At 41.2% G+C, this 22165-nt stretch overlaps 1 protein-coding gene across 2 annotated transcripts in view; it reads left to right on the plus strand.

Moving 5' to 3' along the window:
• Window positions 1–21352, plus strand: part of ctcf (CCCTC-binding factor (zinc finger protein)) — a 53027-nt gene extending 31675 nt beyond the window's left edge. For both annotated transcript variants that reach the window (XM_034085139.2, XM_071203439.1), the window contains exons 8-16: window positions 2348–2518; window positions 2631–2764; window positions 2875–2995; window positions 4853–5002; window positions 5108–5268; window positions 17520–17702; window positions 17781–17913; window positions 18016–18255; window positions 19142–21352. In XM_034085139.2, coding sequence (XP_033941030.1) covers window positions 2348–2518; window positions 2631–2764; window positions 2875–2995; window positions 4853–5002; window positions 5108–5268; window positions 17520–17702; window positions 17781–17913; window positions 18016–18255; window positions 19142–19371 — 1523 coding nt within the window. In that variant the 3' untranslated portion in view covers window positions 19372–21352. The remainder of the gene's footprint in view (window positions 1–2347; window positions 2519–2630; window positions 2765–2874; window positions 2996–4852; window positions 5003–5107; window positions 5269–17519; window positions 17703–17780; window positions 17914–18015; window positions 18256–19141) is intronic.
• The last annotated feature ends 813 nt before the right edge of the window (window positions 21353–22165 follow it).

The raw sequence follows: 22165 nt of genomic DNA on the forward strand, positions 1-22165 counted from the left end.
GAGCCGGGGGTCAGGTTATTCCAAGAAAAGGCGCTCGCGCGGGACCGCAGCAGGATGTGACGCATATTTTAGTTGACTTAATTAAAACCGTTTTGTTTTTTATTTATGTGTCACAGTATCACCTCAAAATACAAGATACGAAACATTTTCAACCATGCAACAAAATATAAATAGTCCTACAAATACTTTTATTTTCTCCTTATTTTTGTCTAAGCTCAAGGGAGCCAGAGCAGAGGGCTTAAAGGGCCGCATGCGGCCCGTGGGCCGCGGGTTGCCGACCCCTGGGTTATGGGTTCGAGATCTATTCTTGCTTCCTTAGTTTGACTAGTCGCAGGTTCCAGGGTGGACCGCGAACTCGGAAGACGTCGTTTTTTTTACTCATCGGCTGCTGTTTTTGCCTTGGCCTCCTCGACTTTATTCCTGATGAGTTCACGATCTTCCTTGTTGTAGTCATTTGAAATGCTTATTCTCTGATACTTGTTTTCACTGTTTTTTAGTTTCCTCACATTCTTGAATATTTTCTCTTTGTCATCCCTGTTGTTGAGGACAATTTGTAATGGTCTGTTCCGTTTGGGGCCCTGGGTAGCCTGTGTTCCTAGTCTGATAACCTGTTCTGCTCTAAACAATGACAAATATTCTCCTGAATATTTTATTCATCTTCAGTCAAAGCATGAGACTGAAGTTCCCACTGTGGGTCAAAATAATGCGCTGTGATGTGCAGTCGACACGTTGGATGCGATCCGAATGATCTAACGCAGCCCCTCGTCCTCTACAATGTTAAGCTATAGCACTAGCCACCCATTTAGCATCTTTCAAGTGTGGTCTGCCGCAAACGAGCGGCAAGAGCAGGGCTGTCAGCATCAGCTGTGTCCTTGGCTTGCTGTTTAAAACACCTTTTTTTGTATCCATATCTCTCGCTAGAATCTCCCACCATCCAACTAACAACAATAACAACAATGTCAAGCCTTTGGGCTCTGAAACTACGCGGCGGGCCGAGGACAAATACACATGCGTTAATCGCACGTTAAAATAATTAGTGGCATTACAAATGTTAACTTGCCAGCCCTAGTTCTTTTTAACCAAATATCTCTCAGAGGTGGCTCCTTATTTTCATCTAAAGTAACAGACAGAGAATCAGCACTTTTGAAACAGGGCTGAAACAGAGGGGATTATGGGATGCTGCAATGATCTGTTTGGTATTTCAAGCCAAACACTTCAGAGACATGTTTGTGTATATACCGGAGAACTATAATATATTGACAGGGTTCCCGCGGGGTCTTAAAAAGTCTTACATTTGATCATCAGAATTTAAGGCCTTAAAAAGTCTTTAATATGATCAAAACAATTAGAAAGGTCTTAAATATGATTTAAAAGGTCTTAAAAATGATAGTATTTGAAAGGTAGGCTACTTCTGTGTTGCGATCACGTCTAACTGTGTTTTTCTGGGGAAATGTCCAGGCTGCAAAGTAACCAGTAACAGGGTGTTCGTGGGGTCTTAAAAAGTATTGACGTAAAATCCAACGGGATGACACTAGGTATAAATACCCTTATTACATATCGGATCTGCACAAACAAGATATCGATTAGCAAGCTGAGATTCCACAGATTCTAGGGGTATAAGTATCATCACTGAGCGATCTGAACTTGCGACAGGGGAAACAAACACAGATATCACAACACGGAGCTTTACGGAGCAAAAACTGGACATTGTCTTACCTATGCTGTTGTTCTGATCAAAAGTTGTGTTCAATGGCATTACAACGATAACAATGCTGCTGAAGGTTAATCCATAGGTTAATCCAATATGTCTGAAAAGATTACTGATAATCCATCTTCATATTTATGTCAATAACGGAGTTTTCATACATAGTTTTACTATATTCAATCTGAATTTACTTTAAAATAGAAACATATATTTTGATTCTGACTTTTCTACTTCCAACTCACAGGTTTATCATTGCTTTGAGAATGATTATTAATTTACCCCTTTTAGAAGTGAAGTTATTGTATTTTGTTTTGGGAATGTCATTTTCGAGCCTGAGACCTGAAAAACAGGTTAATAGCGGTTATAAAGGAAAAGGCAATGTTTCTTACTGTGTCAGTACTCTACAGTGAGTTGAGTAGGCATGACATGCAAGGACAGTATCTGGTAATGTTGGGTGATGGATCCATATTATTTCTTATGAACTTTAATTGAAATTGTGTTGTAATTATTATTGTATTTATTGTTTTTACAAAATTGTGTTCATATTCAGAAAATGAGTTATGTTGAGTATGTTGTGGAGACAAAAAAAAGCATGTTAAGTTATTAAGTGAGTGTTCTGTTTATGTCATTGTTGTATGTTAGGAGTGAAGAAGACGTTTCAGTGTGAGCTGTGTAGCTACACCTGCCCCCGGCGCTCCAACCTGGATAGACACATGAAGAGTCACACGGACGAGAGACCTCACAAATGTCACCTGTGTGGAAGAGCCTTCAGGACCGTCACCCTGCTCAGAAACCATCTCAACACACACACTGGTACACATAAGCACACATCTTCATTAAAACTTTAATGAGACAGAATCATTTGTAAGTTCTTCAGTACCATGCAGTGATTGCTGACGTGTCTTTGTTTTGTTTGTGAATGCAGGAACTCGTCCACACAAGTGCACGGACTGTGACATGGCTTTTGTGACCAGTGGAGAGTTGGTGCGTCATCGTCGCTACAAACACACACATGAGAAGCCCTTCAAATGTTCCATGTGTGACTACGCTAGTGTGGAGGTAACACAAGCTTTGTGCTTTACGAGTTTGATACACTAAATATGGTGCCTATAAAATGGATGATTTACTTTTTGTTTTAGTGTTCTGATATGTGACTGTGTGTTTTGTAGGTGAGCAAATTAAAGCGTCACATCCGTTCCCACACCGGTGAGCGTCCGTTCCAGTGCAGTCTTTGCAGCTATGCCAGCAGAGACACGTACAAGCTGAAGAGACACATGAGGACACACTCAGGTACAAAAGACCACTTAAATCATTTGGTCATTTGATATTTTTCTATACCTCTCCCCCATTAGTTAACTGCAACTAACTAAACATTTAACAGGGTTCCCGCAGGGTCTTAAAAAGTCTTACATTTGATCATCTGAATTTAAGGCCTTAAAAAGGTCTTAAATATGACCAAAAAAATAAGAAAGGTCTTAAATATGATTTAGAAGGTCTTAAAAATGATCGGATTTGAAAGGTATTTCTGTGTAGCGATGGCGTCTAAATGTGTTGTGGGGGAAATGTCCGGGCTGCAAAGTAACCAGTACGGTAAGAGCCTTTCAGTTCCCCCCAACAATTTGTATTTAAATAAATCAACATGGAACCAGTAATCATTAACTTTGTTTCCCCCAGCCCCTTATCAGAAAACACCCAGCTAGTAACCTAGCAACCAAGCTTCAGCTAGCAGCAGTTAGAAACTCATGTATCTTCGAATCTACTTACAAATGAATATGGGGAAGTGTCAGTTCAACCGTATTTGGTTGGAAAACATCGAATTTAGTGCTTGGTTGAAACCAGTGGAGGGGAACGTGTTTGAAGCCCGCCGCCCCGTTTGCAAAAAGAATTAGCGTTTGTTTTGCTAATTTAGCGTTAGCTAGTGCAGCAGCTCCCGCAACAACATCGGGGGACCTCCGGGCGACGTTTGGGTCTACGTCAACCCTAAAAGCGTAGTTAAGCACCAATCATACAACGGCAACGATGAAAGATTGTAGCCAAGGCAGCAGAGCTCTGAATATAGCTCTTGTCACTCTCACGTACGTACGTACGTACGTACGTACGTACGTACGTACGTACGTACGTACGTACGTACACACACACACACACACACACACACACACACTAGGGCTGCTCGTTTATGGCAAAAATCATAATCACGATTATTTTGGTCAATAATTGATATCACGATTATTAAATACGATTATTCATTGACTTTGAAAACATCCATTTATTGAACTTTAAAACTAATAATAATTTGAACAGTATCTTTTTAACTGTTGATTACCCTGAACGTATAATTCAACTGAAAAACCAATACAAAAATAAATTAAATAAATGATACATTTAAATAAATAATATCAAAATAATAAATACCAAGATCAACAAATATTTTGGAGCGCACTTCCACAACCTACTAAACATATATAAATATGATAAATACAAATAAATTAGACAACAACCTAGCAAAGCTAAATAATCTTTTTTCTATTATGTTGTTTTCATAATTGTGGCAGGCCAAAATCGTAATTGCGATTAAAATACGATTCATTGCACAGCCCGAAGAGACACACTTTTTGTCTAACACGCTAACACAGTTCTGTACTGTTATGCTGTTATGTTCAGTCATTGTTCTTATGTTGAACATGAATACATTTACTTTGTAAGTCATTATGGGACGTATTTCTTCTTTCATAGCAATTTTCCTTCATACTTTCTTGCCGTGAAATAGGTCTTAAATTCTATTCAAAGTGGTCTTAAAAAGTCTTACATTTGAGTTGGTGAAACCTGCAGGAACCCTGATTTAAATATATACTACATGTTATACCTCCTTCCCTATTGTTACCTCTTGCAAGGTGCAGCATTTATTTGTTGTCTACAGGAAATATGACTTGTGAATGTTTAACTTTTACCTACCAGTTAATGCAATATTATTGTGTTTGTTTGTTTACTATACAAACCACTTTCATTTTCTACCAGCAATCAGCCAGTTAAATATGAAAGCTGTGGTGCTAATGTGACCTGCCTCTTATTCTTCTATATTGTTTTGTTGACTATGAACATAAATGTGAACGATGATAAACATATGTACATTTTCAATCCTCTTCTCAGGAGAAAAACCTTACGAGTGCTACATCTGCCACGCCCGATTCACCCAGAGTGGAACCATGAAGATGCACATTCTGCAGAAACACACAGAGAACGTGGCCAAGTTCCACTGTCCACACTGCGACACTGTCATCGCACGCAAGAGTGACTTAGGTAACACAAACTGTGTAAACTTATCAGACTGACAAGATAGTTCACTTTGCATGTCATTTCTATTCCCCTCGTGTCTTTTCTTTTTCTCATCCGTTTGCATTGCAGGAGTCCATCTGCGTAAGCAGCACTCTTTCATCGAGACTGGGAAAAAGTGTCGCTACTGTGACGCCGTTTTCCACGAACGCTACGCTCTGATCCAGCATCAGAAGTCCCACAAGAACGAGAAGAGGTTCAAATGCGAGATGTGCGACTACTGCTGCCGCCAGGTGTGTGTTCTCTTTTATCTTGAGTTACTTTACTCGTAACAATTAAGGACCAAATATCAGGTATAGGTATCCAAAGCCAGTATCATGTTATTATCAGCAGCAACTTCATTACATTCGGAAAAAATAAACAATTTGGAATCCTGATTTTATTTAAAAATAATATAAAGAATAGCAATCAATGAAAAATGCATACCTGGGCAAAAAGAAACACCTGTAAGTCACATGTTGGAATCATTTCGCTGTATTCACAATTATTAGGCAAGTGAGTATTTTGACCATATCATAATTTGTATGCTTATATTCCAACTCAATCAATCAATCAATCAATCAATCAATCAATCAATCAATCAATCAATCAATGTTTATTTATATAGCCCAATATCACAAATGTTACATTTGTCTCAGTGGACTTCACAGTTTGTACAGAATATCAGTATAAGCTCCAAGCTGTATAAACTTGAATGCGTATTGTATTGAAGCATATCAGGTGATGTATTTGTGTAATGAGGGAGGGTGTGGCCTAAGGCAGTGTTTCTCAAACCACTCCAACAGTTTATAACAAATTACAGCCTAATAATAACAACAGCTTAACGTGACCTCTCTATATCGCCTCGTTCACACATTAAATCAACAATACAAATACAACTACAGATTATATAAGCCTTTCGTTCAAATGCGATTTAAAATGCTCACAGGTTTTACACCTTTTATGAAATGTAGACTACATTTATTACGGAGTTTATGTCCGAGCCAACAGACTCACAGATCGTTGGATCGTTTCCCCTACCATTGTCTTGGCGCGGCGCTGCGCCGCGCCCCGCCTGAAATTCAAGGTGTTTTTTTTTTAATTAAAAAATACATATATATAGCACCAAATTGGAACTGAAGAAATCTATCTACGGTCACTTTTCACATTGAACATGTGTTCTTTTATCAAATAAACTAAACGCCTATGTTATTTATCCAATGAATGTGAACATTCTCCCTCCGCTCTGTTTCTGAAGGGCGAGGCTCCGCTCCCCCCCACACACACACACACACACACACACGAATGCACACGCTCACAATCAGAGACAAGAGCGGAGGAAAGGAGGAGAAAAACAAAGTGTAAAAAAGTCAAACAAATCTGCTTTATTGCCCCGAGCTCTGCTGTCTGCCCGTTTGTGTCGCCCCCCCCAGTTTGAAATTCGTTTATTAGTTTTTAACCTCAAGACGTTATCGTCACGGGAGAAGGACACACACAGCCTGCCCAGCTGGACGTGCGTGAACGTGACAACGAACTGTGTGTGTGTGTGTGTGTGTGTGTGTGTGTGTGTGTGTGTGTGTGTGTGTGTGTGTGTGTGTGTGTGTGTGTGTGTGTGTGTGTGTGTGTGTGTGTGTGTGTGTGTGTGTGTGGTGTGTGTGTGTGTGTGTGTGTGTGTGTGTGTGTGTGTGTGTGTGTGTGTGTGTGTGTGTGTGGTGTGTGAGTGAGTGAGTGAGTGAGTGAGTGAGTGAGTGAGTGAGTGAGTGAGTGAGTGAGTGAGTGAGTGAGTGAGTGAGTGAGTGAGTGAGTGAGTGAGTGAGTGAGTGAGTGAGTGAGTGAGTGAGTGAGTGAGTGAGTGAGTGAGTGAGTGAAAAAAAAAAAAACTGAAGCTCAGTGCTCACTTTTAAACGTTCTGCCTTGGCTCCAAAAACCATTACCTCAGTTTTATCTTTGTTTAATTGGAGAAAGTTCTGACACATCCAGTCATTGATTTGTTCAATGCACTTACTCAGTGTTTGAATTGGAGCATAGTCTCCTGGTGAAATTGTTACGTACATTTGTGTGTCATCCGCATAGCTATGGTAACTTCTTTTGTTGTTCTTCATTATCTGAGCCAGTGGTAGCATGTAGACGTTAAAGAGAAGAGGCCCCAACAGTGTGAGAAAAAGTTTTTAGAGAGTACTTGTCCATGGACAAGTGAGTTTGACAATTTACTTGTCCGAATACATTTTTCACTTGTCCAGAATAGACAAAAATTGGGGCCACTGGAATCTTCTTCTTCGTCATCGTATTTTACATTTTCCCACGGTTTTTACAACACCGCTAACGTAAGTGAGCGGTAAGATGTTACTGCATCACACATAGGGTTGGGTATCGTTTGGATTTTAACGATTCCGGTTCTGCTTTTCGATTCCGGTTATTTTCGGTTCTCGATTCCGGTTCTTTGAGAGAGTAAATCAGTCCCATGACAAACTGGGAGAAAAATATATTTATGAAAACATTAAGTCAAATCTGTATTCCTATTTACAAATCACTTCATACTGTTGAATTTCTTACGGTTATTGAATACAATTATATAAAAATCATCTCTGCATTGTTTAGTTAGTTCTAAGTGGTGCAGTTTGAGAATGTACAATTGGCCCAGTCTCCTCTGATGCTACACTGCAACCTGCCTGTGAGACACAGTCCAACCACACATGTCCAACACATAGGACATATAATAATAATACATTATTATTATCTCAAAAAGAGAGATGCTAACAAATAATCTAGGAAGTTTAACCACTTGGATTAAACCGGAGGTGACAAGTCTCTGTGTCATCCTGGACTCAGATTTGAACTTCAACGCCCATTTAAACAAAGTGACCAAAATAGCTTTCTTTCATCTCAGAAACAAAGCGAAGGTAAGACCATTCATAAATCACAATGATGCAGAGAAGCTAATTCATGCTTTTATATCTAGCCGACTAGACACTGCAATGCACTATTCACTGGTCTCCCCAAGAAAGCTATTGGAAGACTCCAGCTCATTCAAAACTCTAGACGCAGCTAGACTACTGACGAATACCAAAAGGAGGGAACACGTTAGTCCTGTCTTAGCTACTCTACACTGGCTTCCTGTAACTTTTAGAGTTGATTTGAAGGTGCTTCTCCTCGCATACAAAGCTCTAAATGGACAAGGACCCAGCTACATTGCTGACTCTCTAATAAACTACACACCCGCCAGAACGCTGCGATCGTCAGATGCAGGTGTATTAGAGGTCACCAGAAAGAGTCATAACAGGGGGTCCGCGGGGTCTTAAAAAGTATTAAAAGTTGATAAATCAATTTAGCGAAAATTAAGGCTATTAAAAAGTATTAAACGGCATTTTCCAAGGTATTAAGAAGGTCCACAGCAACGACAACATGAAACACCCTTTAATTTACTGAAACAACATGTCGGGAAACATGCGTCCCCTCGTGGGGCCGGGGTCTAAGCCAAACTATATCCGGTCACAGAGATCTGCTATTTTAAAGTAAGGTCAACACATATCGACCCTAAATGTAGTCTATATTAAGAACGAGAAAAGTCTTAACATATATATCGTTTTTTGTAAACATATGACAAATGTGTGAGGGTGATGACGTCAGAGCATCGTCCTATGTGCCGGGCTTCGCCCCGGACAGCCCCAGCCCAATTTAACCCCTGGGTATTTGTGAGGGAGCTCCTATATGGCATTACCGCTGAAGCTCATGAAGTTTAATATATTTCATAGTTCAAAGTTTTGTCAATTGTTTTGTTTATTGGTCAAATACTGGTTTCTACTGGTTTCTGATGGTTTTACTGGAATGAAAGAGCACAGAGTACAGAAGCAACAAAGCAGCATACTGCATTAAACCTGACCTTCACAGAGAGGTTGAAGTTCATGTGGAGAGGAGGCTTCAGTCGTCTGTCTGCACTCTGTTTAGTTGAGCTATCTTACAACCATATAGTAAATGTGAGGTAAAGTGTCGCCAATGTAACCGGTTAGAACTCCAAGTTGCGATGAGGTCTTAAAATGTATGGAAAGCGTCTTAAAAAAGGTCTTAAAAGGTATTACATTTGACTTCAGGATTCCTGCATAAGAAGATCGGTGATGCAGCCTTTGCCTATCTCTTTACCAAAGCATTTTTACACTATTATACTGCACTATTCCCTGTGATTGGCATTGCACTATTTCTCTATGTTTTATTCCCCATATTTTTATTTTTAATTATTTTATCCCACTTTATGCTTTGCTCTTGCTGCTTGTTTTACACTGATTTTATGTCTTATTTCTTACTGATGTAAAGCACTTTGAACTGCAATCCCCTGCATGAAAGGTGCTATACAAATAAAGTTATTATTATTATTATATTTATAGCTGCTTTATGGCCTATAGGCCTAGCGCTTTTCTACAACTCAAAGCGCTTACACATGTCCTGCAATACACATGCTGCATCTGCCCAGCTACTCACTGTTTGTAAAAGTAAATAAATAGTATTTTCATTTCAATAATGTAGTTTCTATACCCTGCTTCATAAACAATACTAACATGACATCCCTGTGTCTGCTCTCTGCTTCCCTGTTCCTGCGTATCTCTGTTCTGCTCTCCATCTTTTCCCTGTGCACCATCATCTTGAGCCTGACTGACCTGGGTGCTGTGAAAACCGAATGTGCAAGTTAAACAAACACAGCCTCAGCTTGAGATCAGGACTATTATAATATAGCCTGTTCACAACTTTTACTAGGACATAATTGGAACCTTTACATTTCATTAGTTCCGATTTTCTCACACATACATACTTGGGAATGAAACTGCAAAACTCACCGATGTATAAATCCATCAAGACGCATGCACTTAGCTGCAGAATCACGCAGAAGTTTCTCTTTTTTTACGGATTCTGTCAAATCCAGGCATCTCTGAAAAGGGTGAAATGCAAGACGATTATTATAGTATTGGCGACCTATTAGTTGCGTTCAGTGTTGGGAAGTATACTTTTAAAATGTATTCAGTTACAGAATACAGAATACATGCCCTAAAATGTCATTTGTAACATATTCCGTTACATTACTCCATCTAATTACCGTATTCTAAATACTTGGATTACATCAGCGCTGTTTTACATTTGTAAAGTGTGAATCAAGCTGCTATTTCAGAGTTTGAATCACCCACATGATGCCAGCAAAAACCCACAACTTAACTATAGGATAAACTGAAACATTATGCATCATCTCACAGAAATGTCAGAATTTTAGTTCAAAAAGCCCAGAAAATCCCAGCCCAGAAAATCATTCCAAAAGTAACCCCTACAATTCCTTCAAAGAGAGACGTATCCTCCTAACTAGTGATAGCTCACCAGCTATCGCTGGTCAATCAACATGACGGAAAAGTGTAGCACTAACGTCAACACCAGTCGTTTTACAAATGGCTGAATGAATAGCAATAGTGTTTCTTAAAGGTATACGTTAAGTTCAGCCATAAACCACATAAGTCAGTCATGTATTATATCAAAACCGCTTAGCAAGAAAAATACTAGATTCAAAGGTGACAGCTATCTGCTAGCTTGTAGAAGCAACACTAGATGTAGACCCCTTGAAGGGAAGACGTTAGCGCTATCCAAACTAGCTAGCTATCGCTAGTTTTCATGACAAAATGTAATGAGTCGACTTTAAATAGGCTAATACAATGGTAATTACCTATCAATAGTACTTTCTATAAACACGTAAATGTTAAGTCCTTTCAAATACTACCGCATACTTCAGTTAAATCATATCAAAAAAGCTTGGTCCGCTTGCTTGCCTGTGCTTGTCTTGCTCCGGCGGCTGAGGAGGAGGCTGTCGGGCCCCTACAGGCATGTCTGACGGAACAATCACAGCAGAGCAATCGCTCTGATCCACAGGCACGGGACTATCCTACTGCGCGCACTGGTATGACTTCACTAGCGTTGTTTACACTGGAACTTTTGACAGGGGCACAAAGGCCACTTTGGCCGTGAATTAGGGGTGGGCGATATTGAAAAATATATTATCACGATATTTTCAGGCAGTATCACGATAGACGATATATATCACGATATTTTTTCATGTCGGTTATTATGGTTATTTTTCAAGTTACTTAACAGTACAAGCACCTACAAGGTAACAGAAACTAAAACAAAAAGGAGTAACAGACCAGAATAGCATTTCAAGCTGGTTTTATTTCTGAAATGAAACCCTGAATGAACAATTCAACATTTTGATATGGCTTCCAGGCACAGTTTCTCAGTATAAAAATGAACTTTCTGAGGTAGCACTAGCAGTGAACATCAATAAACATGAAAAGGAGGGTAAACATAACTAGGTAAAACATAAAACATCAATGAGGAAAAGTCAGTGCCAAACAATTAAAATGTAAACTTTAAACTTGAAGTGCAATAAAAGACTTCAGCATAACTGAAGGGAAAAACAATGTAAATACCTTATTGATAAAATAAAATATAAGCCAACAGAATCAAACAAGACAATAAATAAAGTGCAATACTGTCTGAATCCTGACTAGACAGCTTTAGAGCATGTCTTCACATTGTATAGTTTTCTTTTTTTAAACTTTTTTTACTTTTCTTGTTGTATGACAGAACACAATCACAGATTTTTTGAGAGTTGCCCTTTGGCATGTGACAATATTGCCACCAGTGCTGAACACTCTCTCTGAGGGAGCACTAGTTGCCGGAATGCAGAGATACTTTCTAGCTAATTGGCTAACCCTTGGAAAGTTTCCATCATGGTTTTGCCACCATTCCAGAGGATCCATTTCACTGTCTGCATTTGGTACGGACAGGTAGGACTTCAATTCTGCCTCTATTGCTTCTTTTAGGGATGGAGAAGCAGATGTGCCAGCTGCAGTTACAGCAGAGGTCTTCAAAAAGCTGGCCAGTGTTTTCTTAGCTTTCTTTTTGTGGGGGCCCTGGTTTGCTTCTGCCTCAAGGCTCTGTGATGTGGAGGTAGATGAAGATGCTGCGGGACACTGTGCTTGTACAGTGACAGTCAGCAAGGACTCAAGCTCAGACACAGCTCTGGCTTGTATCTTCTCTAAGTTGTCACTGTCAATGTACTTTCTTTTGAACCTTGGATCAACAAGTGAAGCCATATCCAGCAGTTCATCAGTTTTGGGATCCTTGTATTTGTCAGTGAGGTAGTTGAGAATGGTCATCTTCATTTCTCCTGAGAGGTCAGTGTCGTCATCATCTGCTTTTAAGAGGTGTTCTTTGAACAGGTGAAGCACTGGCTTTACATAAGACACACTCACATAGTCCTCACCCAAAAAGAAAAGAAAAAAAGAGGACAAATAGTAATTATTTTTGTATATTGAGTTGTATTAATTGTATTGCCACTTTTCTAATTAAAAAATATATAAATAATAAAACATTTAAATAAACTCACCTGAGAGTGCATCTGTGAAGTCCCGTAGTGGACCCAGGGCCTTCACTACAGACTCCATCACATCCTTTTCGTTGTATCCGGGGACCAAACACCTTGTCTTCTTGTCTGCCTTAAGGATCTCAGAAATGGCCTTTTCCTGTTCCCACACTCTCTCAATCATGGCGAGTTTGGAACCCCATCGAGTTGGTGAGTCGGTGATGAGTTTGTGCGGAGGTAGCTTCATCTCTGTTTGAAGCCTAGCCAACTCCCTCTTTTTCTTCCAGCTGAAGGAGAATGCACTGTGCGATCAACACGAGGGTCTTTGGCACTTTTCTCTAAGAAATAGAAGATGAAGATTTATTAATCTGGTTTAACCTCCTCTGCCAACTATTTTGCATAACAATGCAAAATAGGGACAGTTTGGCCTAGCTTGTAGAATGCAATATTTATTATCACTATTAAATATTTTTTTAAATAGGACTTAATTGGTTAATCACACAATACATTTTAATTCACATTTTCATTAAACTATTTCTATTTTTAATTCTACTATTTTTTGTTTTGTTTTGTAGATATGGATTTTTATATATTTTATTGAAATGCATCTCACACACACACACACACACACACACACAATGAAGAAACGTATCATTTGTAGTCATATTAATATAATCACTCACCGATGGCCAGGTGAAGTCTGTGACCAAAGCACTGCAGGCGAGTCCAGGCATTAAGATCCAAAGCTTTAACCATGTTGGCTCCACTGTCTGTGGTCATGCAGATCATGTTCTCCTCTTTCAGTCCCCAGCCTTGAAGTAAGTCCCTTAGGCCATGTGCGATTAGTTCCCCTGTATGGTCTACCGGGAAGTATATAGTTTGGAGACATGCACTTTGCAGCTTCCACTTGTGAATGAAATGAATGGTCAGACTCATATACGGTTCTGACGTGCGGCTAGACCATAAATCACTGGTTGTAGCAAAAAACTTGACATTTTGAATTTCCTGTTGTACCTTCTCTCGGCATTCAGTGTACATTTTTGGAATGGCCTTTTGTAGAAAAATATTTTCGACTGGGCACCTGGTACCGTGGCTCAACTGTTTTCATCAGCCTCACGAAACCTTTGTTTTCCACACTCTTTATTGGTTGCATATCCTTGGCCACATAAAACGCCACCGCGTCAGTTATGTCTTTCCACCGTTTGCTAGTCTTTTCATAAGGAGCCCCTTTATGAAATGCCTGCCCTATGGTAGTTTGTTTTGGTGCAGTCGCTGCAGTAGATTGTGCATTCACATGCGGGGGACCTTGCACTCAGTCTCTGCATGCTCTTTCTGGTGCTTGCGTTTGAGGTGGTCTCGTAAGCCCGACGTGTTGCCATCTGTCGCTTTGAAATTTTCTTTTTTGCACATTTTGCAAATTACATTTGTTTGCTCCGTGTCTGTTGTGTTAAATAATTCCATACCACAGACGTAGAGTTCTTTTGGGGGACTAATTCTTCTACATCAGAATCTGACTCTCCGTCCATTATTGCTGTGTGTGCAGACTGCCAACAGTGTATTTTCCCTCGCTGCAAAGAAAGGGGGCGGGGACTTTGGGAGCGTGTCAAACAACTCGGACTGAACTACCAACACGAAAGGAGAGGTGCGCTGACATTGTGAAATCGATCGGGCTTGATATATGGTGAAATTAAAATCAGTAGGTGAGGCTGGGGGAGCGGGAGGGGAAGAGGCTCTCCGTCCGCTGTCATAGCCCCCTGCGCCGCGCACGGAGAGCCTCTTCCCCTCCCGCTCGATTTTTTTTATTTTATCACGATAGATACGATATCTCTGAAAAAGCATATCGTGGAGACCTAATATCATCACGACGATATATATCGTCATATCGCCCACCCCTACCGTGAATTGCATTTTTTTCACAGGGCATCACGGCCAAAGTGCGGGGCCATGGCCGTCGTGAAATTCCCACCCTGCCCGACACATGGGGTCACGCCGGCCAATCACAAAGCTTTGATGCGTTCAAGTGCATTATTCTGGCACAGGAAGATTATGTTTTAGGACATTAACAATAAAATAGAATATTGTAGTTCTATTTTTAGACACATTTAGCGATCGACTGGTTGGGCACCCCTGCCCTATATCAATGTATGCATAATTATTAGGCAGCTTCTTATCCTCATGCAAAATGGGCCAAACTATTTATTTAACTAACTCCAAAATTGTAAAAACGTGAAATATTTCAGAGGGATGCAGCAATCTTGAAATGACAAAGATATTGAGGCGTGTTCAGAAGACCCTCAAAGGTTTGTTGCAAATAGTCAACAGGGTGGCAAGAAACGTGTTGAGAGAAGAGACGCAAATAACTGCCAAAGATCTGAGAAGAATCAAACGTGAAGCCACCAGGAAGCCATTATCCTGCTGTCTGGTTGGATGTGGTTGCTGCGGCAACAGGTGATCGTCAACAGATCAACAAACTGACACACTCCACAAGGGGTGTAACGGTATTCGTCCCGTACCGTCACGGTTCGGCACATGCAGTCACACGGCGAATGCGCCTTTTTTTACGAGTGGGATAAAAGTCTGTCACTCAGGGAAGTATTACACTATATATAATCCAGGGGGCGGTATTGCGCCTAAAAGCCAGCCGCCGGAAATAACAAATGAAGACCAAGAACAAAACACAACAAAACGAACACAATACATGAAGAAGAAAAGTTAGTTGCTACGGCGAATACACACAACACACAGCTAGAAGACCCACCTGCTTCTTTTAAATCAGCTGTGTGGGAACATTTCGGGTTCCCTGTGGACCACAACAATGATGGGGTGCGAGTTGTGGATCGGACGAGGACGGTGTGTCGGCGTTGTTCGACAGCGGTGCGGTATGCTAGTGGTAACACGTCAAACATGCTCAATCACATCCGAGTCAGTCTCAGTCCCCAGCGAGAGGGCTTTCTCGACGGCAGGTGACATAGTTCCCGCCAACAGATCTGCCCTCACTGCTGACAACGTAGACTAACTCATCTTTCTGAAGAACAACTTGAAAATAGAGTAAAGCTCGAGTACCTTTATTTAGGCGTAATGGCCTCCCACACTCACAAGTTAATTACACATGTTAGACATTGCTCCTAAAGGTACAGATTTTATTTAGTTTTATATTTATCATTGTATTTATTTTATATTTTGACATCAGGAGATGTTATACAGTTCTCTATTGCCTTTTATTGATTGTGATTCAAACACTTTCTTATTATTTATTTAAATATTTTCAAAACATTCTTTTTAGTTCCTTTTTGTTTGACATCAGCCATTATAAATAACATGGCCATCTGAGTGTGTGTGTTACTGTTTGTGGGTTGTTTCTAACGGTGTAATACAGTTAATGATTCCAAATGGTAGAGTTCCTTATTTTCATACCAAAACTTGTACGACTGTTAAAAATAAATAACAGCAAAAAAATTATGCATTTGGGACTTTTTTTTGCTTTTCCTTGTTGTACCGAACCTGTACCGAACCGTGACCCCCAAACCGAGGTACGAACCGAACCGTGACTTCTGTGAACCGTTACACCCCTACACTCCACCAATGGAAGGCTTGTGACTGTTATTGAAAATAAGGGTGACTTTATTGGTCACTGATTTAAATTTATTTGTACATTTTGAGTTGTTTGTTTTATTATTCTCACTAACAGATGAAGTGGGATGGGATATGTTTTATCTTTTATTCAGTTGCATATTCATGCTCTACACCAGGGGTGGGGAACCTTTTTCCTCTCAAGGGCCAGTTCAATTTTTCCAACATCCTCCGAGGGCCGTACAAATGATTGACCTCTGCTTAAAAAAACTAAAATCAAAGCCCATTCATTTCGTCTTTCTTTCATGCTGTGCAAAGAAAAAGCAACCTTTTAATCCAGATATCTTACCATGACTCGTGCATGCATGTGCACGGTGTGGCATGACCACCAACACAGAAAGATATGGACATGATTTAAGTGTGTGTGGGGGGGGGGGTAACTTCCTCTAGGGGGGTGTTCTCCCCCGGGAAGATGTGTTTTTAAATGTTGAAGTTAAAAGCATCAATCTGGTGCACTTTGAGAGCAACATGAAGAGATCTATGGACAGCCTACATCTCTCAACACCCATATGAAACAGAACTGTAAACAGATTTTCTTTTTCTTTATGGATATTTTACAAATCACTCCCCTTTCAAACTGTGTTCTTAATAACAAAAATGTTTTACTGTCATATAGTATTTTATACCCGTTTACTTTATTCTCTTGTTTTTTTATAACTATAATGATCATATAAAGATGTGCCTTTACCTCACTGGCTGTAGAAAAAGCTTCTTATATTCGTTAGCATAGCTAGCTAACCAGATGCTAATAACAACAAAGTTATTGACTGTCTGATCAGTATGACAGATGAGCAGATGCCACTGGGCTTTCAACTAAAGACACAGACACGCAGAAACTGCGGCATGTGTATGGCTCCTTATCTGAAGTGCTGGAGCGGCGTTCTGGTGCTCTCCGTCAGAACTGCACCCCTGCTGTCAGACGAGACATATACCACGTGATGACACGTTCGACTCGTGATGTGTTCAAGGACCCTGACCGTGGCCAGGAAAAACAGGCACTCGCTTGTTTATTTTTTTTGCAGTCTAGATTTCTTTAATTTTTTTCTTTTTTGCGTGTGTTTATAAATTACCTCGAGGGCCGTAGCAAATGGTCTCACGGGCCGTATACGGCCCGGGGGCCGGAGTCTCCCCTCCCCTGCTCTACACTAATAGTTGCCCACTAATTGTGCACACAGAGATATTCTCCAAAGAAAGCCAAAACTCCACTTTCCTAAATATTTAGTAGAATAAATCCTCAAAAATACAACTTTCCTAATAACTGTGCAGACAGTGTATGTGTGGGTTCAAACACAACTTTGTTTTTTTTAACAAATCTAAAAGTAAATACCTGTGTATATATAAAGGCTGTAACACTGAAAAGTCATATTCACCTTTTTATGTCAAACCAAAATGTTTTCTGTATAAAATAAAATATAAGTTTTGTTCTCTTTGTTCAAATGTGTAACTTTATTTTTCAAATGTGCCCCATGCTTCTGTTTCCAGGAGCGTCACATGGTCATGCACCGTCGAACCCACACCGGAGAGAAACCGTACGCCTGCAGCCAGTGTGAGAAGACCTTCAGACAGAAGCAGCTGCTGGACATGCACTTCAGACGCTACCACGACCCCAACTTCGTCCCCACCGCCTTCGTCTGCCCCAAGTGCAGCAAGACCTTCACTCGCAGGGTAAACACACTCCCATCTGAAGTTAACTCTCTTGGCTTAATAACAGTCAGCAGCCCATCTAAAAGTGTTTTCTTGTAGAACACCATGGCTCGCCACTCTGAGAACTGCAACGGTGAGCTGGATGATGCCGAGAATGGATCTCCAACCCCGAAGAAAGGGAGGAGAGGAAGGAAGAGGAAGATGAGGACCAGGAAAGATGAGGATGACAGCGGTGAGAATTTTATATTACACGCAGTTGCGGGCATGGTGCTGCATTTGCTCTTTTCTCATTTGTTTATCTGACACCTGACTGTGTTATTTCGCTGTCATGCAGAGGAGGATCATGGAGAACTGGATGAGGAGGATGAGGGTGAGGGTGAGGAAGAAGAACTGCTACAAGAAGAGGAGCAGCCAGAGGACATGGAACTGGACCAAGCCCCTGCCGCCGTCCCAGTCCCGGCTCCTGACGAGCCACCAGTCAAGAGAAAACGAGGCCGACCCCCAAAGAACGCCCCCAAGCCCCCAACACCCAGCAAGTCTGCCCAGGTGGCTGCCAAGGCTGCTTCTGCTTCTGGTGAGAGCACTGACGGGAGTGATTGGACAAGAAAATAGCGCAGTTTCACGGGAAACGGGATGTATTTAGTCTATGGGTGGGGGGGGTGTTATATAATGTATATGTTCTGTAAAAGCACATGCCCTAATTCTATATTTCGTGTGATTCCTGTCAGTCAGGGACACACTGCTGACTGAAACGATCACTGTAATGCAGCTGGTGATAACGATCCACCTAAACATGAACTGAACCGTACATTACACAAACAAAGCTTTCAGAACGGACGCTGTATACAAGAGTTGTTATTATGTGTGTCAGTCTACTGTAGAACTACATATCTTTGCTGCCCTCCTGCATCCATTGTTCCTCTTTTAGATTAGATCAGTGTGTCTTAATTAAACAAGGCATACAAATACATTCATTTCAAAAAGAGTAGAAATGATTAGATTCAGCGATTAGCCCGTATCCTCGGAAGGTACACGCATAACAATGAACTTAGAAACACAACATAGTCTTTATCAGACTAACACTTATTCAGACGGATCTAGAATTTAACAATTATTTCAATTTAAAAATCAAAGAGCCATCAGGTTAATGTTGACGAGACTGGTTGGCAAATATCCATTTTTTGGCAACATGGCAAAAAGATACAAGTCTGTGCACGTTTGATCTCGGCTAGAGGCGCATTCCAATGCTTTGGGACAACATGCACAGCGTGTTGATGAATGCAGAAAGAACATGTCTTTCATTCCAGCATTATGGCACTGACCTGTGCTTTGGCAACGGTTCAGGCATTACATTTCCTTTTTATTTAGCTGGTGAAATCATGCTTTAATCTTAGTCTTGACATGAAAGAGAAAATAAAGCGAATATCGGTGCAGCTCTGAGGTGAGTTTTGTGCTTGCAGCTGCTGCCATCATTCAGGTGGAGGACGAGAGCACCGGAGCGGTGGAGAACATCATCGTGAAGAAGGAAGAGGGCGACGGCTCTGCAGCCCCCCTGGAGCAGGAGGGAGCCCTGACGGTGGAGGGGCTGGATGGGGGGGGGGTGGAGACTGTGGAGCTGGCTGTGAACGAGGAGACAGCGGCCAACGGAGACCTGACGCCAGAGATGATCCTCAGCATGATGGACCGGTGAACCCCCACACCGGACCATGAGTGAAGCTGGCAAACACATAAACACTCCCCCCCCCCGGCCTCCCCCTTATATAGCACCTACGGCAGATCCTAACGGTGGCCATGAAAGTGGCTGCTAAAGCAACCGTGCAAAAGAAGGGAAGCCGCACGTAAATACGCACTAAAGTAACTTCACACCCATGTTCACGACACGCTGGTGTGTGTGGGTCTCAGTTACACACAGCGAAGCTCCCAGACTGCTCTGCTCTTGTTCCAGTCTGAATGTGTTCTGAATGAATCATCGTGTATCTAATACTCTGTTCTACCCAAAGCCACTTCCTGTCAGTCTCGAACCAAACTCTGCAGCTGCTGCTCAGCTCTGAGAATGATTTGATCACATTTCCCTTTGATTTCCTGCTTGCTGTTCTTGCACCTTTGCTGAGTTAGCAAATTCCCAGCATTTATATTTGTATATATCGATTTAAATGTAGTTTTTCCTAATGAAACGTAGTATATGGTACTTGGGTTGAGAAGCACCTTGCCTTCAGTTATACGGGCTGTATATTAACACTTGGTCCATGTTTTGGTATTTCAATACTGAGGCTTTTATAGAATGAAGTTACGAGCACACGTGCAGACCCATGGAAGTGACCAGAAGCCAGTGATAGAACGATTCCGCTTTCTGCTTCATCCCTTTCACCTTCACGCTGTCGAAGGTCATTCACTTTCCCCATCAACAACATCACTCTTTTTCAACAGTTTTTATTTTGGCTGACCTCGATGCTCGAAGGAATTGTTAATGTTCGTCCTCCTCGTGTTCCGAGCTTCGATAGAGATAGTTTGGTTGACTGGAAATGATTTAGTTGGCAAAACGCTGCGCCCTAGTCGTGACCTTGAGCATTCCAAATACTTGAAAACACATGAAATGATGTCGATGCCTTTCAATCATTTCCCATCAAGTAATAGACAGAAACACTCCCCAACATGTCATGATTTCAAACCTTTAGTTCACCGGATATGTCCCTTGAGATCATACATCTCCTTTCAAGGGCCACCTGCAGAATGATGATGCCAGTCGCTCTTTCTTTTCTTTTCTTTTAAATGAATTGAATTCTCAATGAACAGCTTTGGAACAGTATTCTGAACCAGACTGTGAAGAATATCTAAATAAGCTATGATGGAAAACTGGCAGGTGTTTTGCATGTAAATACACATTTGCTTTGTGATTGATCCTAATATGTATAAATGGTTGATGGGGAGATGTGTTGGTGAAAGGACATCGAGGTCATCATTCCAACATGTTGGGGTCCCTCGTGTCCCGTCCGTCAGGCTCGGACCAGCTCATCTGAACCACTTTCACCTTCTGAGTGGTGTCTGTAATTCAAAGACGTGTTCAGATGCAACACAGTTCTGATCACTTAGGAGTTGCGTAATGCTGACGCTAAGATGTGCTCTCTCCATGTCCCTGATTTATGCAAAACAAAGGTTTCAAACCATCTAATCAAGGTTAGAACAAAGAGATCACCGTATGATTTGTTTCTTCTACGTGTGACCACAGGCTATGATGGTTGAACGTGGCCTTCCTTTTATAACATATTATAGTTCCATAGAACCATTGGTTAGATTGGCCCAGCACTGTAAATAACCATGGCAACAGAAAGATAGTAAACATTTTGTAAGAATCTTTAAACGGACAACAATTGTGTGACTGTGGTCTGAGATACAAGTCATTCTGTAAAAGGAGAACACAATGTCCTGTCATCGTCATCATTATGTTCTGCAGGCGGACGGACGGGATATGGATGTTCAGACTGTTTGCATAGCAACAACAGCATTGTTTTTTTGTTTGCACACTGCTTATTTGTTTCGGCAGAATAAATGAAAGAGAAAAGTTTTAAAGATGTTTAACACATCCCTGTTTCCAGACTGAGAGAAGTCATGTCATTATGGAAGGTGAGACGCTGTACAGCTGATAACGAATAAAATCATCCCATGTACCCGTGTCTGCCGCATCACTGTGTTTATTCATACTATGATAGCACACAATATCCAATATGTGTTCTGTTTGTATACAGACTAGTGGCAGCTACTGTGTGAAGCTACATGTTCAATAAGGGAGACTACCTTACATTCATTCATGTCTCTTATTCTCCAGCTGCATCTAATCAACATGTTCTACTTTCATCTCAATACCCATTCGTCGTGCTGCGTTCAGATGTTCAGTCTGTTCCCTCTCCTGCCGTCAGCTGTCATTTCAGGCGCAGCAGAGTTCAAGAACAGGTGGAGGTAAATGTCACTCTCAAATGTGCGGTCCTTCAACCCTCCCGTTGTCTTCGGGTCAAATCTGACCGATTTACTATTTTCATCAATCATAACTTTTTAGTTTTTACAGTGGATGACATCACGGCTTTGTGATGTCCTTCACAGCAGACATTTGAACATGTACGATTACTGATCACCACTTTCATTGCATTTTGGGTGATTTAGTCAACTTTGTAACTCATGCTGTTCCCAGTTGACCGCCATAAAGAATACGAATTAGTAACCATCCGGATCAGATCGAACACACACACATACTCTAGATGTGTGCCCCCCCCCCCCTTATGTGCCCAATCCCCCCACATGGATCACACCTGGCACACGCAATACCTGTTCAGTGTCTATTCTTTGCATATTTACTGCAGTTGTTCATGTATACCAGTAGTCTGATACAATACGTACAGTTTGAAAAGATGTTAAGTGAAATGCACCCTAGGGCAGGGGTGCCCAAAGTGGGGGTTGCGAGACCCCGAGTGGGGGTCGCGAGATGTTTACAA

The sequence above is a fragment of the Pseudochaenichthys georgianus genome, chromosome 6, assembly GCF_902827115.2.
Source record: "Pseudochaenichthys georgianus chromosome 6, fPseGeo1.2, whole genome shotgun sequence".
In the NCBI taxonomy this organism is placed as follows: Eukaryota; Metazoa; Chordata; class Actinopteri; order Perciformes; family Channichthyidae; genus Pseudochaenichthys; species Pseudochaenichthys georgianus.